Genomic DNA, 12,956 nt, shown 5'->3' with positions numbered 1-12,956 from the left:
GGGAAGTACAGTGGGGAGTGGGCTGATTTATTGAAGATGACCCTCTCCAACTGTATTTTCACAGCAAGGGCCTGAAGACAGACAAGCTGCCGACTCACGTGTTTGAAATCGATGAAGATGCCAAAGACGAGGTGAGTAGGAGGGCCCAAGGGCTGTTAGATAGAGACATTGATTATTGCAAGCAGGATGAGTGGTCCGCTATTGACTCACTGTGTCCTTTATAGAAGGTTTTAGCCATGCATGCACACAGGGCACTTAGTGAGATGCTATCAACTGAGCTTGGAAATAAATGATCCTTTTAATCTTTAGAATCATGATGATGTGGCTTGTCTTGGTCTGTTAGGAAGATCACTATGCCCGTGTGTTCTGAAAATATGAGCCTATACTCCTGCCAAGCCCAGCACTGAAATTTTGGGTGCCATTAGGCATCAGCAGAAATATTTTGATGACAGTGAATCATAATCATCACTTTCTCTCATCTGTGGCTGTCTATTGTAAACTAATGAGTCAAGGACTAAAAGTAGTCTTTGAAAATAGCAGTCGTTGATGCTTTTCTGTGCTAGAGTGTGCTTCTTAGCTAGCTTCTTGTTGAATTGGGAATTACAGCATGGAGAGTTACTACAATAAGCTGATAGTTGATTTTGGAAAAAAAGAGGCAAAGACACACAACCCTGTCTACATCAATGGAGCTGAGGTGGAGCAAGTGAGCAGTTTCAAGTTCCTGGGAATCAACATAACAGAGAACCTAACATGGACTTCACATATCTCTGCCCTGGTTAAAAAAGCCCAGAAACGGCTGTATTTCTTAAGGAAACTTAAGAAAGCAAAATTCCCACGCCAAGTTCTTGTCAGCTTCTACAAAGGAGCGATTGAAAGCATCCTGACTGGAAACATCACAAACTGTCATGGGATGTGCACGGCCCAGGACAGGAAGACTCTGCAACGAGTGATTAAAACTGCCCAAAACATCATTGGCACCCATCTACCAAGCATCAGTGATATCGGGGAGGTGAGGTGCCTGCGCAGAGCCAGAAGGATCCTAAAAGACAACACCCATCCCAGCCACAGCCTGTTCACCCTGCTGCCGTCAGGCAAAAGATACAGAAGTATTCGCTGCCGTACAACCAGACTACAGAGCAGCTTCTTCCCTCAGGCTGTGAGACTACTAAATGCACCATCTGCACTCCTCCATGTTTAATAATTTTATTTTCTATACAATCAATTAATCAATCAAGAGGGAACCACACTTTAATTTCATTATTCAACCTGTTGTATAATGACAAATAAACTTCCTTGTATCCTTGTATCCTTGTACAACTTATATACTTTGGGTCCTCTAGTCCGTTCAGCCCCACAGAGACTGAATGCCGGGCAGTGAAACCAGAAGCCTTATAGTCCCTATAAATAGCCCTCATCGACCCTCCTCCCCCTACCCTCAGGCCGGATATGGATAAACTTAGACAGAGAAAGGGTTGTAATTGGAGGAAAATACATGCTGCCCTGCCGCTGTGATGGGGAAGGCGGAGGAAAGGGCTCTGTCACTCTTTGAAGCAGCCCTGGCTAATGTTACATTAGTTCCATATACTGTCGCTCTGTCTGACACAGGCCACTCTCACCAGTGCATTTAAGAACACATGCGCACACAATTAATATTCACCGCCCCCCTGAATAACCATAGCCAATTAATCAATAACAGTACAACCAAGGACACTGGAAAAGGGGAGGTCATGTTGAACACTGGTGGAGGTATGAGGTAGGGTGTGTCTGTCGATTGCTGTCTGTCTGAGGGCCATTTGAAGAACGTGAAGGATGGACACTTAAGCAAGAGGATGGAAGAGAGCTGCCAGCCAATTAGATTACAGGATGCAGCTGGAGAGAGAGGGACGGACTTGCGAGTGCAGAAGACAGACTGCCACTTCAGTGTGCTTACGGCTGAGCTGTTTGTGCACTCTCAGAGGCAGTCCACCAGATGCACACACCTAAACCCATCCCATCCCTTTTTGTAGAATATCCAATAAAACACTATGAATTCCCTCATGCATATTCTCTCCGTGCATATTTTCTGAGGCATATTCTCTGAGTATGTGAGGGCTTTCGTTGCAGAATTTTATTATATAATCCATAATACCGTCCCATGTTCATAGCATTGCCTAAGTGGATTATGTCTCCTCATACTGTAAATTCCTTTGTGTGGCCGGATGCATATTCTCTGAGTATGTGAGTGCTTTCTTAGTGTCCATTTCCCTTGTGATGAATGTTTGTGTTTTCCATGGTGGTGATGAACAGCCCCGTGATGATTCTCTCACTGCAGTGTAGATGGAAAGGCTGGCCTGAAAAGACAGAGGTTAATTTGTCATCATGACCCCTATATGGCAAACCACAGAATGCTGCCCTTTATAAAGTGAATTGGCTGGACAACATTTGATTAGAGATGATGGGATTTCCCTCTGACTCGTGTGTTTATTTTGATCAGTGAACATTCCTTGCACCCACCTACAGTACTATTGCATAAATAGTTTCTTATATGTATAGTGTCAACAACATTAGAGTTTTGACACTATACGCTGTTTAGAAGTAGGGATGCATGGATATATTGGCACACTACTGATATTAGCTGATATCAGTTTTAAAAAGTAATATTAATATCAGTCCAATGTAATTGTTACTTCTCATATCTAGCCATTGTAGAACTATTAGCCCTTTACTTGTTGTGACATTTTTTTCAAGGACTGTATCATTTCAAACAGTTGCCACATTGCCAGCACAATGAAACTAATGCAGTCCTTTTCCTGTTTTGCATCTGCATGTATAGTAAGATTCTGCCTATCTGTATTAATATCAGTTGATATGAAATTATCAGATATTGCCTCAACAAAATATTTAATAAACAGACGCAGTGTTGTGTATCTTATATGCGCTGCTATACTTACATGAGCATGCATTATATAGCCTGTCATGATGGATTTACAGTGTCATGTGTATCTGCTTGTGTCTGTGTGCTTACGTGTGTGCTGACGTGTGTGTGTGTGTGTGTGTGTGTGTGCATGCACATGTGTGTCTGTCAGGACTCATCGTCGCTGTGCTCCCAGAGGGGAGGCATCATGAAGCAGGGCTGGCTACAGAAAGCCAACATCAACAGCAGCCTGTCTGTCTCCATGAGGGTGAGTCACCACCAGACCTCCTCTCTGTTAATCATACAATATAACAACAACAAACACAACAACAGACACAGCAACAACATGCAGGCATCAGAACAAAACTACATAACCACACCACGCCATCGGCAGTGTGTAAATGTGCAAATACTACTACTGCTGCTGTCAGTGAAATTATTTATTTATGCAGCACTACATAACAGTTTCAGCAAAAGTAAGATTTATAAAAGCAAGACAAGACACATAAAAGTTAACCATAAAACGAGTTCAAAAACAATTACTAAAGATTATCCAAGTCCATAAAAAGAACTTTAAGAACTGAACAGTGCAGCTCTGCAGCATCTTCTATTCTATTAGGCATTTTAAACAATTTAGCAAAGCCACAGATGTACTCATAAGCCATATTTCTGATTTTTCTGTCACATGATGAGCTAGTAGCAATGAATCATGACTTCTTGTCCACTGCTGTGATATATAGGTGTTCAAAAGGAGGTACTTCTACCTGTCCCAGCTGCCTGATGGCTCCTATATCCTCAATTCCTACAAGGATGAGAAGAACTGCAAAGAAACTAAAGGATCCATCTACCTGGACTCATGCATAGACGTCATTCAGGTATGCCAGCCTTGAACTGGGGCTGTGACCAATTCAATATTTTTCCTAAAACTGACAGGTGTTTCACACAATTTTCTAAGCAGTATATTTTGGTATGGTTCAGTATGGTTCCAACAAATAGGTTGCATGTTAGACAAAAATCCAAGCTGACCACATTCTAAGTATTACTCATTGTCTCCCTGACACAACAGCTTATATGGTATGATGTAAAAATGTGCCCGCATATGTGTTGCAGCTAAAAATGTAGCTGTTTTGTCTGTAGTAGAGTATAGCCTCTCAAAAACCTAATGCTTAAGTTTAGCTGGTTAGTTAGACAAAACTTTTGGGCAGAAGTGGCAGGGCATTGACCTCACCCAAACTCTGGCATTTGCAGAAACGCATCTTACTGCAATGAGCAGTGTTTGATTATGGGCAAGTCAGTGTCCTCTCTGTTTCTGCTTTGGAGTGAAATTTGTTGCTAACGGAATTGCTTTTTTTTTTTTATGATCTGATGATTCAAAGATGGCTGCCACCGTCAGCCTCTTGACACAACACAAAGATGTAACAAAAGCTTATTGTAACAAGGCTATACAACGTAAAGTGTTGAGTGAATATAGAATGAAATACAACACTTGGATCATAACAAAAAAAGAAAAAAGAAAAATGAATAACCATGCTTTTTTGCTGCTCTTCGTGCTGTGCCCGCTGTTACTCAGCTCTTGGCTCGAGTCCCCACCCTTGTGAAAGTCAGTGTGTTTCCTATTCTCACTGCTTCCGCCACGCTCCGGGGGCTTTTCACTGCTTAGACTGGATAGATTTACTGCATTCCATTTGCGTGGGCAGAAAGAGACAAAGTCTGGTGCTAGCAGATTTGCGAGTGGCTGCTCCTGCCTCTTGGCACAGGGTAGTACCTCAGTCAGGTCAGGAGTGACTCGACAGGCTGCCAGGAGGCTTTCACTTCGATGAATGCACACAGGAGATGAATGGGCAGAAGAGAGTACAGAAAGAGTTATTCTGGCGAGTGGTTGTGATGTGAAAGCCTGCAGAGTCTGGTCTGTTTGGCATGCAAAGCAGGTGTTGTGCCTGTAGGAATTGAGCTTTTTTTTTTTTTTTTTTTTTTTCAAAGCAAATTGTATTTGAAGGATGTAATAATTCAGTTAACACCAGAGAAACTGAATCACCACTTTATGATTTTAGGCTATATTTCACATTTGTATGTTAGTCATAGCTCTTTTCCAGAGGGACTTATAACACATGAAACAGCAAAACAAGCTAATTATCCTATTTCACCAATATTACAAGCAACTAGTATCAAGGAGTGGGACTGGAATTTTTTTCCTGGCTTTCTCTGGTGAGGTTTAGATAACATTTGTAACATATCCTCTGTATGGGCACACAGCAGCCTTTAAGAAGGACCACAAGTTTATTTTAATCCCTTCAGAGGCCCTGTGCAAGGAAAAGAATCCTGTCCCATGTTAATTTGCCATGAGATCAGTTGTTAGTTTTAATTGGTGAGTAAGGGGGAAATAGTGACTCGCACCATGCCTAAACCTCTCCCTAAACATCCTTTTTTCCCTCTTCAGTGCCCAAAGATGCGGCGGAACTGCTTCGAACTGAAGATGCAGGAGCGCTACAGCCACTTCCTGGCAGCAGACAGCGAAGCAGAGATGGAGGAGTGGGTGGTCACGCTGAAACAGGCTCTGCAGAGCAGCATCGAGGCTGGGCAGGACAGGAGGAATGGTGGGGACTCACTGGACTGTGTCCTGGGTGAGTTATACGTACATCTCAAAAGGATCTTTCACTGAAACCTACTATTTGCATACTGGCAGCATTTTAGGGTTTAACCTTTTAAGCCTCTAGTAACGATAACCACGTTTACAGTAATCCCAAATCTGCTAGGGATCCCCCTGACACTTATTGTCTGTCATGACATGATATATAGCCTTGCCTCTAGTACAGGGATAAGGCATAGTGTAAATTCTACCCAAACATGTTCAGCTGTACATGTACAGGTATCTCAAAGGTCAGGATGCTATAGATAGCAAATATGAATCTGAGGAATGCTTTGGCTTGATATATCTTTAACAGCTAATTGCCTTTTCATTCCCTAACCAGATTCTTTTGAATTGTTTCTTACTTTAAGTGGAAGTTGTGGTGAACTGCTGAACTCTTGTTTGTTCTAGCTATGGAAGGATGCCAGTGATTTTATGCAGTTTTTGCATGTCATGCCAGCATCTCAAAACCATTGGGGCTATGATTTTTCCTATAATAATATACCCTGTGCAGAATATCCCACTGAAACCAGACAGGCCAAGCTTGGTCACAGATCCTCAAGATGCTGATGCGAGATTGGGAGGTCTTCCAGAAAGGAGGAGGTCACTTGGCTCATTGTCTGTCACTCCTGCACAGTAGTGGGGGGAGTCAGCTGAATGAGGAAAGGCTTCTCTTAGATTTGGCAAATAGATGAAGGAAATGCCTCCCACTCCTCTAGAAGGTATCACTTAAGCCATGAGGAAGACAAAAATTTCTACTGCAGACAGTAGAAAAGGGGGCCATTTATGAAACGTTGTGACAGCATGTCACTCTTTGAATCCCAGGAACCCATGGGCATGCTTTTATTTTGAAAGATTTAGTTTATTCTGTGGAACAAAATTAATTGTTTTCTTAAAAAAATGTTTTCTTTAATTTTATGGAAATTTCGATGTAAATTAATTTTAAATATGCAGTTTTCTTTTATTTTAGTTGTATTTATTTATTTATTTACACATTATTTATGGTCATTTTCATGCATTTTTTAAGCTAATGTTTTTGCTAATTTTTTGGTCTTTTTGGCTTTGTTTTTGGTTTTTTGTGTTTTTTTTTACTTGGATTTTTTGGGTGTTTTTGCAGCAATTTTCTGATAATTAAATTTTATTTATTTGTTCATTATTATTGTTGTTGTTGTTGTCAAATCTTTTGTTTGTGGTAATTTATAGAGTTAAAGTAATCTTTTGTCATTTAAATGTGTAGCGTTTTTGAATTTGCTCAGGTCTCAAAGAGTTACATCTCTCAGTTTCTCTATTATGATTGATTTGCAGTAGCTCAATTTGCTGTCTGTTCAAAGGCTTGCTTGTGACTGACATCTTTTTTTTTTTTATCAGATGACGACACCAGCAGCCAGGGTAAAGGGGACAGTCTGATGGAGAGTTTGGGGAGGAGCTTACACCCTGAACTTTTGAAGGTACTGCATGGATTTAACAACGGCCATTATTGGAATCCCTAGAATGTAGTTAATGACTGGTGGAATGATCGATGTTTATACAATTGATTGGTTGACTGATTGTTTGATGGATCTACTGCACTGTACTGAAACATATACTCCCACATTTCAGCTTCATTTCCAATATCACATGTGTTGGTTAGTTATTTTCAACAAAAGAGAAGGACATGGAATTTGCACACATGGTAGAAAGGTTTAATAGTATAATTATTTATAGAATATCCTGTTTCATTGTCATGTTTTTTTGCAGGAGTTAATAAGGTATGAGGAAATTTCCTTTATGAAAGTTAAACAAAAATTGTTGTCATTCTGGGATCAAGAATTCATCATTATGATCTTCATTATTGAGCATCCTATATAAAGAATTATTTTTAAATTACAACATGGTTTATTAAAAATTCTAACATTATAAAAAATAATCTATTGCTTAGAGCAGCCCAAAAGGAGCAGCTCTCTTGTTTAAGGCTCCATGTTACAGTCAGCTGTCAAACCCTGCGAGCAGGAGTGCTTATTCCACAGCAACCACGCTGTTTTAATACGTCTGTAAACCCAGAGCTACACACAGACAACAAAGCCCTCTGTGCACTGCTGCTGTTTCAGTCTGTTTGCTCTGGGCCACTCTAGCACAGCTTTTCCCTCTCCGCGTAAAAGACCGTAAAAGACCACTTGAGTTTGTCCACAGGCTGGATGCTGTGAGAGGAGAAACAGGGGAGGAGGAGAGGATAAAGGGGAGGAACAGGGCTCTCACTATGACCTGAGGGCTTTGCTTTGTTTGTCTCCACAGATTCCCCCCTCTCTCTCTCTGTCTGGGTCTGTTGGAGTGTTTGTCTTGCTTTCCCACTCTGCCTCTGTTTGCCTTGGTGCACCAGCAGAGAAAATACTACGGGGCAATTCAGTGAACCCTGGTCCAATTTACTGTTACTGTAGCTAATAGTATTTTTTTAAACCTCATTTCTATTGTCCAGTTTCTCTAAAACCCTTTGATTTCTTGTTATAGACTTACGTTTATGCCACTCTTTGAAAACGGGGTTTACAAAGTGATTAAGCAATCACATACTGTAGAAACATGCATGAAACTCTTAAAATACAACAAAAATAAAGCACCATAAAGTAAAGATACAAGATTCAAATAATATAAAAAACAGCAGGATTAAAAACATCACATAAAGTACTGCTAAAAATATGTTTTAAGAAGTGATTCAAAAAATGATACTGATTTATGATTGCTTCATACGTAATTCTTTTTATCTGATTGGTCATTCTTATTCTCTCTTTCTGTCCCTCTGCAGTACGCCAGGGAAACAGACCAGCTCAATAAAATCAACAGGAATGAAGGCAGACAAAAGCTTTTCTCTCTGGATCCTGAGACACAGGTATAGATAGTGCCTCTTTGAAACATTTTGTTGTGCCATTATTTATTTATTTCAATATCGATTCAAACATTCTGGTCTCTTTTTCATGCTGTTTCCTTCTCCCTCATCCTCACTCGACTCTTCTCCTTTTTGTTGTGGTGTTGTGGCTCTTCCCACCTCTCCCGTCTCTCTTCCCTCCTCCCACCCTCTCATCTTTTCCTCCCTCTGTGGTGTCCAGAGGCTGGACTTCTCAGGCATCGAGCCAGACGTCAAGCCGTTTGAGGAGCGATTCGGCCGTCGCGTTGTGGTCAGCTGCCACGACCTGACCTTCAGTCTTCAGGGCTGCGTCACTGAGAAGGGAGACGGCGTCCTCACCAATGTGCGTCATTCTGTACCACTGCTACGAGTTCTACTACTGCTACTACTGCTAATAACAACAAGAATAATAATGAAATACAATAAAAACATCAGTATTTATAATGTGCTATTAAATTGCCACCTGAAGTCTAAATGGTCCTCACTTCAGTTGACCTTTGGCAGAGATGAGGTTGCTACTTGTGGCCCACAGATTGCTATAAATGATTAAAAAATGTTAACACTAATTCCAGACCTAACAGGTAACCAGTTAAGATGTTTTGGCATTGATCCTGCCTGCTGCTACATTTTGAACAAGCTTGAGATGATGGGTGGTGCTGGAGGCAGGAGTCTTAACTACTTCAGCACATCCAGCCAGAAGACGCAGCTTCCCTTTTCACACCACACACACCGTCAGCCAGCCTAGCCCTCTGCAGCACTGCCCCAGATAGTCTGTCTTCATAATTCATGTCTGCCTGTCAAGGAGCCGTTCCAGCAGCTAGCAGCTGAGCCAAAACAGGATAAGGCAGCACATGGTAGAGAGGCAAGACTGGCAGTACATTTTGTGTGATATCGATTTTCATTTTGTTCATGATAAAAATGCATCTAGTTTAATTAAAAACCACTGAAGATTAATACGCATTACTCTGTGCTACTGCTACACTCTTTTTTTAGTTTTAGTTCACTTCAGATGGAAATAATTGAGCCAAAAACATTATTGTCCCATATAAACAAAGACTTAAGCTTACGCAGACAGCCAGTCTGATGAATGGTGCGTATGCCTAATACGCTGTGCAATGAATGAAGAACTTGCTATTAGGATTAGGCAGCAGTTTGGAGCATGGTTGTGTGCTGCCTTCATCAGAGTGGATTAAAGCTGTCATAAAACACCGGGTTAAATCTCCTCTTGCTTGCTGGAGCATTAGAGGCTGGAATGAGAGGTAGGCTGGCTGATTTGTGTGGTTTGGAATCTGTTAGGCACTTTCCCTTTCCCTAATGTCCCTCTCTTCCTCCTGCGCTTTCATACACTCAGATAGGTTTACTGTTTCCTGGAGGGAGCGAGGCTTGTCCATCAAGCAGCAACCATCAGTGTTGGCATACGTGCATCATAATCATTCAAACTCGTGTGGGCTTGGCTTATACAGAGCACACATTTGCCAATAGATTCAGGCAAACATAAACACAAGTGCAAATTTTTGAAGGCTTGTATCACAACAATACAATATTTTTTGAACAAAGCTGCTAGGAAATAACGTTTCACATCGATAATTTGTACTGTGTATTCATCTTTGACAGTTTGCATGCCAAACTGTCTATCTATGAATCAATGTATATACATATATAAAAGACATTGATAGATATATTGCTAGTTTTTTTCTGTTAAGTTTTCTGTAGTGTATTTAAGCTTCATGAATATCATAGCAAAGCAACACACACACATGATAAAATGTACTTCCACACTCTTCTCTCTCTCCAACCATCTCTCTGCTCCCAGGTGGAGCCGTTCTTCATCAGCCTAGCTCTCTTTGATGTTTCCAAGAGCTGCAAGATTTCGGCCGACTTCCACGTGGACCTCAACCCGCCCTGCGTGAGGGAGATGCTGACCGACGCCTCCGGCCAGCTCTCCCCTTCCTCAGACTCGGAGGGAGGTGGTGGAGGAGGACTTGTGGAGGGAGGCGGGGGAGGCGGAGTCGTGGTGAATGGAGACACGGGGAAAGGGAACAGCCTGCCTGTTCTCCAGAGGGTGTCGGAGTCTCTGCTGCGCTTCCCGACTCAGGTACCAACTTGACTCTACCATGCAGCTTCTCAGATTGAGCAAATGCATGCCTGAATCATAGCCACAGCAGGCTGTAAGATTTGGGTGTGAAACTTGAGTCACTGTCATGCCATTCATCCGTTATTTGGTGTGAATAACGCAATGTTCCATACTTGTTGGAAAGCGTCTCCTGATATCAGTGCCTTCCTGAAAGCATGTATTGATGGTATTCACTCTTGGACATTATTCCACCATAATCTGATTATTCTGTCTATTTATAATAAGAACAGTATATGTGATTTCCATAGCATTTTAAAAGTTAGTTTATCTGTTGCTTTAACATTTAAATAAAAGCTAATACTCCCACAAATTAAGACAAGTAAAAACAAGAAAGCATCACAAGATTAAAAGATGTAAACATGAAACTAAAATCATAATTCATTTCCTTTGATCTGAAATGGAGAGTAAAAGTTGCATATTTGGTTTGTATAGGTTCTCACTGCCAAATTACATGTGAATTACATCTGAAGACCGTTACCAAGACCCCAGATTTTGGTATCTGGGTGTCAAAGCAAATCTAATTCCAGTCCCTGTAACTTAAACTAACCATGGTGCACTTGTCTCTGCTCTTTGTTGTCATTTAATCTCTTTGGCATTGATACCAGATAGGAACACATAAAGAAAAAGCTGCGTATGAGCTTCAGTCAGAGTGCAATTTACCTTTAGTTTATTTTATTATGCCAAGCTTTCCAAGCATGCGTAGCTGCTTGCTATTAGATGCAAACATCCGTCTCCATAAAACCTTGCATTTTGGAGTCATTTCCTGCAGCTGATTCAAATTACATTCTCACTCTTAACAAACTGCACTGCAGTTGAATTGGAAGATGACTGAGGGCCAGATTTATGGGCATGAAATTGCACTTTGTGCTTTTTGGGCAATTTGTGATCACAGTCTGCATGGAATTAATGTCAGGCAGTAGATCATTTTGCGCATGGAGCAGAGCACCTGAATGGTGGAGCACTGGAATTTTTGCAACATGGAAACCTCAACCAGTGTAGAAAGTAAAATAAAAGACAAATGGTGACACTAAAGCTGAAATACTGGTTAGTGAAGTGACACAGTGGTATTTTAGAGAGATGCCTGTGACCACAGAGTGAACTTGGGCATCTATTTCACAGAAAATGAACACATTGGGCTTCATTCACCAACCGTTCTTAGAGCAAATTTGTTCTTAAAACCCACTTTTGCAGTTTTCAAGACGTTTCTGGCGTTCACCAACATTTTCTTATTTGAGATTTATTCTGAGGTAAGAATAGAATCTATGCATTTTTTTTAAATTTCATCAGTTATGTGTCCTTCTCCAGATACAGCGTTGACAATAACAGCACCCATGCATCTGATTTTCTGTTACTTAGTATCCTTGATGTTAAATATGACAGCTCTGGGTTTTGCATCCGGTGGATTTCAGCTCCCTTGCACAATTGCAGCGTCCACTGACACACCGCCCCTAGTTGTGTCCATGCGTGTGTGCCTTCTCATGCCCATGCCTGTGCTTTCCATTTATGGGTCCCCGCATGTGTCTTCACTTGTTTTGTGATCACCGTCTTGCACAATGAAAAAGATTCATGACAAGTAATTTAGTGTTCACTTCCTGCAACAGAACATCCTATTTTTTTTTTTTTTATGATTCTGTGTGTGCACACGGCCCTGCAGTCTCATGCCCTATTATGGAAACTTGAGGGGAATTTACCATTGCTGAATGCCCTGGGTTCTGCTTGAGGTTTTTAGCCCCATTAAAAGGGTTTTTTCCTTGCCACTGTCGCCCTGTACTTGCTCTTGGGGGAGATTTTGGTCCATGGATTCGGCCAATATCTGTTTGGTTTCTGTAAAGCACCTTGAGATTACTTTTGTTATGATTTGACATGGGACAGGGACAGGGACAGGGAGCGGAGCAAGGCAGAGTAACTGTTCCATCAGATGCACCTATCAGAACAGATGGAGAGCATCCCTGGGTTGTCAAGGTACATGAAGCCTAGTTTATTATTTTACAGTAATATCTCTTCTTTGTTTGGGTTTAACTCATAAAATGGTCAGAGTTTTTGTTCACTATTATAATATGTGTATCAATTCACTAATGTACGCTTAAACATATATTACTGCAGTCTTTCAAAGAAACTATATTTTGATATAGTTTATTAGATGACGAAATACCCTAAAGCTCCCCTGCACACTTTTCATGGTGCACCCAACCATTGTCATTAAGATTTCTGTGCACCGATTTTTGCAACTCCTGTAAATCCAGCAGATTGTCTGATCAAACGCACTTATTATATCCACTCCTATCATTTCTCAATCCTCCCGTAAATGCGTAAGGATACAAGGGAGAAACACATTGTATTAGTATGGCATCTGTGCTTCAGATGATGGGCAAACTGTGTTTCCAGGCAATTGCATCTGTTTGGTAAAATAACACACATATTGCAGAGA

At 41.2% G+C, this 12,956-nt stretch overlaps 1 protein-coding gene across 4 annotated transcripts in view; it reads left to right on the top strand.

The window, feature by feature from the left end:
• The window catches only part of dock11 (dedicator of cytokinesis 11), a 69,248-nt gene that overhangs the window by 11,135 nt on the left and 45,157 nt on the right, over positions 1-12,956 (top strand). For all 4 annotated transcript variants that reach the window (XM_030075827.1, XM_030075824.1, XM_030075825.1 and 1 more), the window contains exons 5-12: positions 65-131; positions 3,066-3,161; positions 3,634-3,768; positions 5,331-5,514; positions 6,888-6,967; positions 8,296-8,379; positions 8,597-8,737; positions 10,208-10,489. In XM_030075827.1, the coding sequence (XP_029931687.1) occupies positions 65-131; positions 3,066-3,161; positions 3,634-3,768; positions 5,331-5,514; positions 6,888-6,967; positions 8,296-8,379; positions 8,597-8,737; positions 10,208-10,489 (1,069 nt within the window). The remainder of the gene's footprint in view (positions 1-64; positions 132-3,065; positions 3,162-3,633; positions 3,769-5,330; positions 5,515-6,887; positions 6,968-8,295; positions 8,380-8,596; positions 8,738-10,207; positions 10,490-12,956) is intronic.

The sequence above is a fragment of the Myripristis murdjan genome, chromosome 18 (assembly GCF_902150065.1).
Source record: "Myripristis murdjan chromosome 18, fMyrMur1.1, whole genome shotgun sequence".
NCBI classification, from domain to species: domain Eukaryota; kingdom Metazoa; phylum Chordata; class Actinopteri; order Holocentriformes; family Holocentridae; genus Myripristis; species Myripristis murdjan.
Note: the sequence above shows the minus strand (reverse complement) of the source record. Positions and strands in the feature narration are given on the sequence as shown.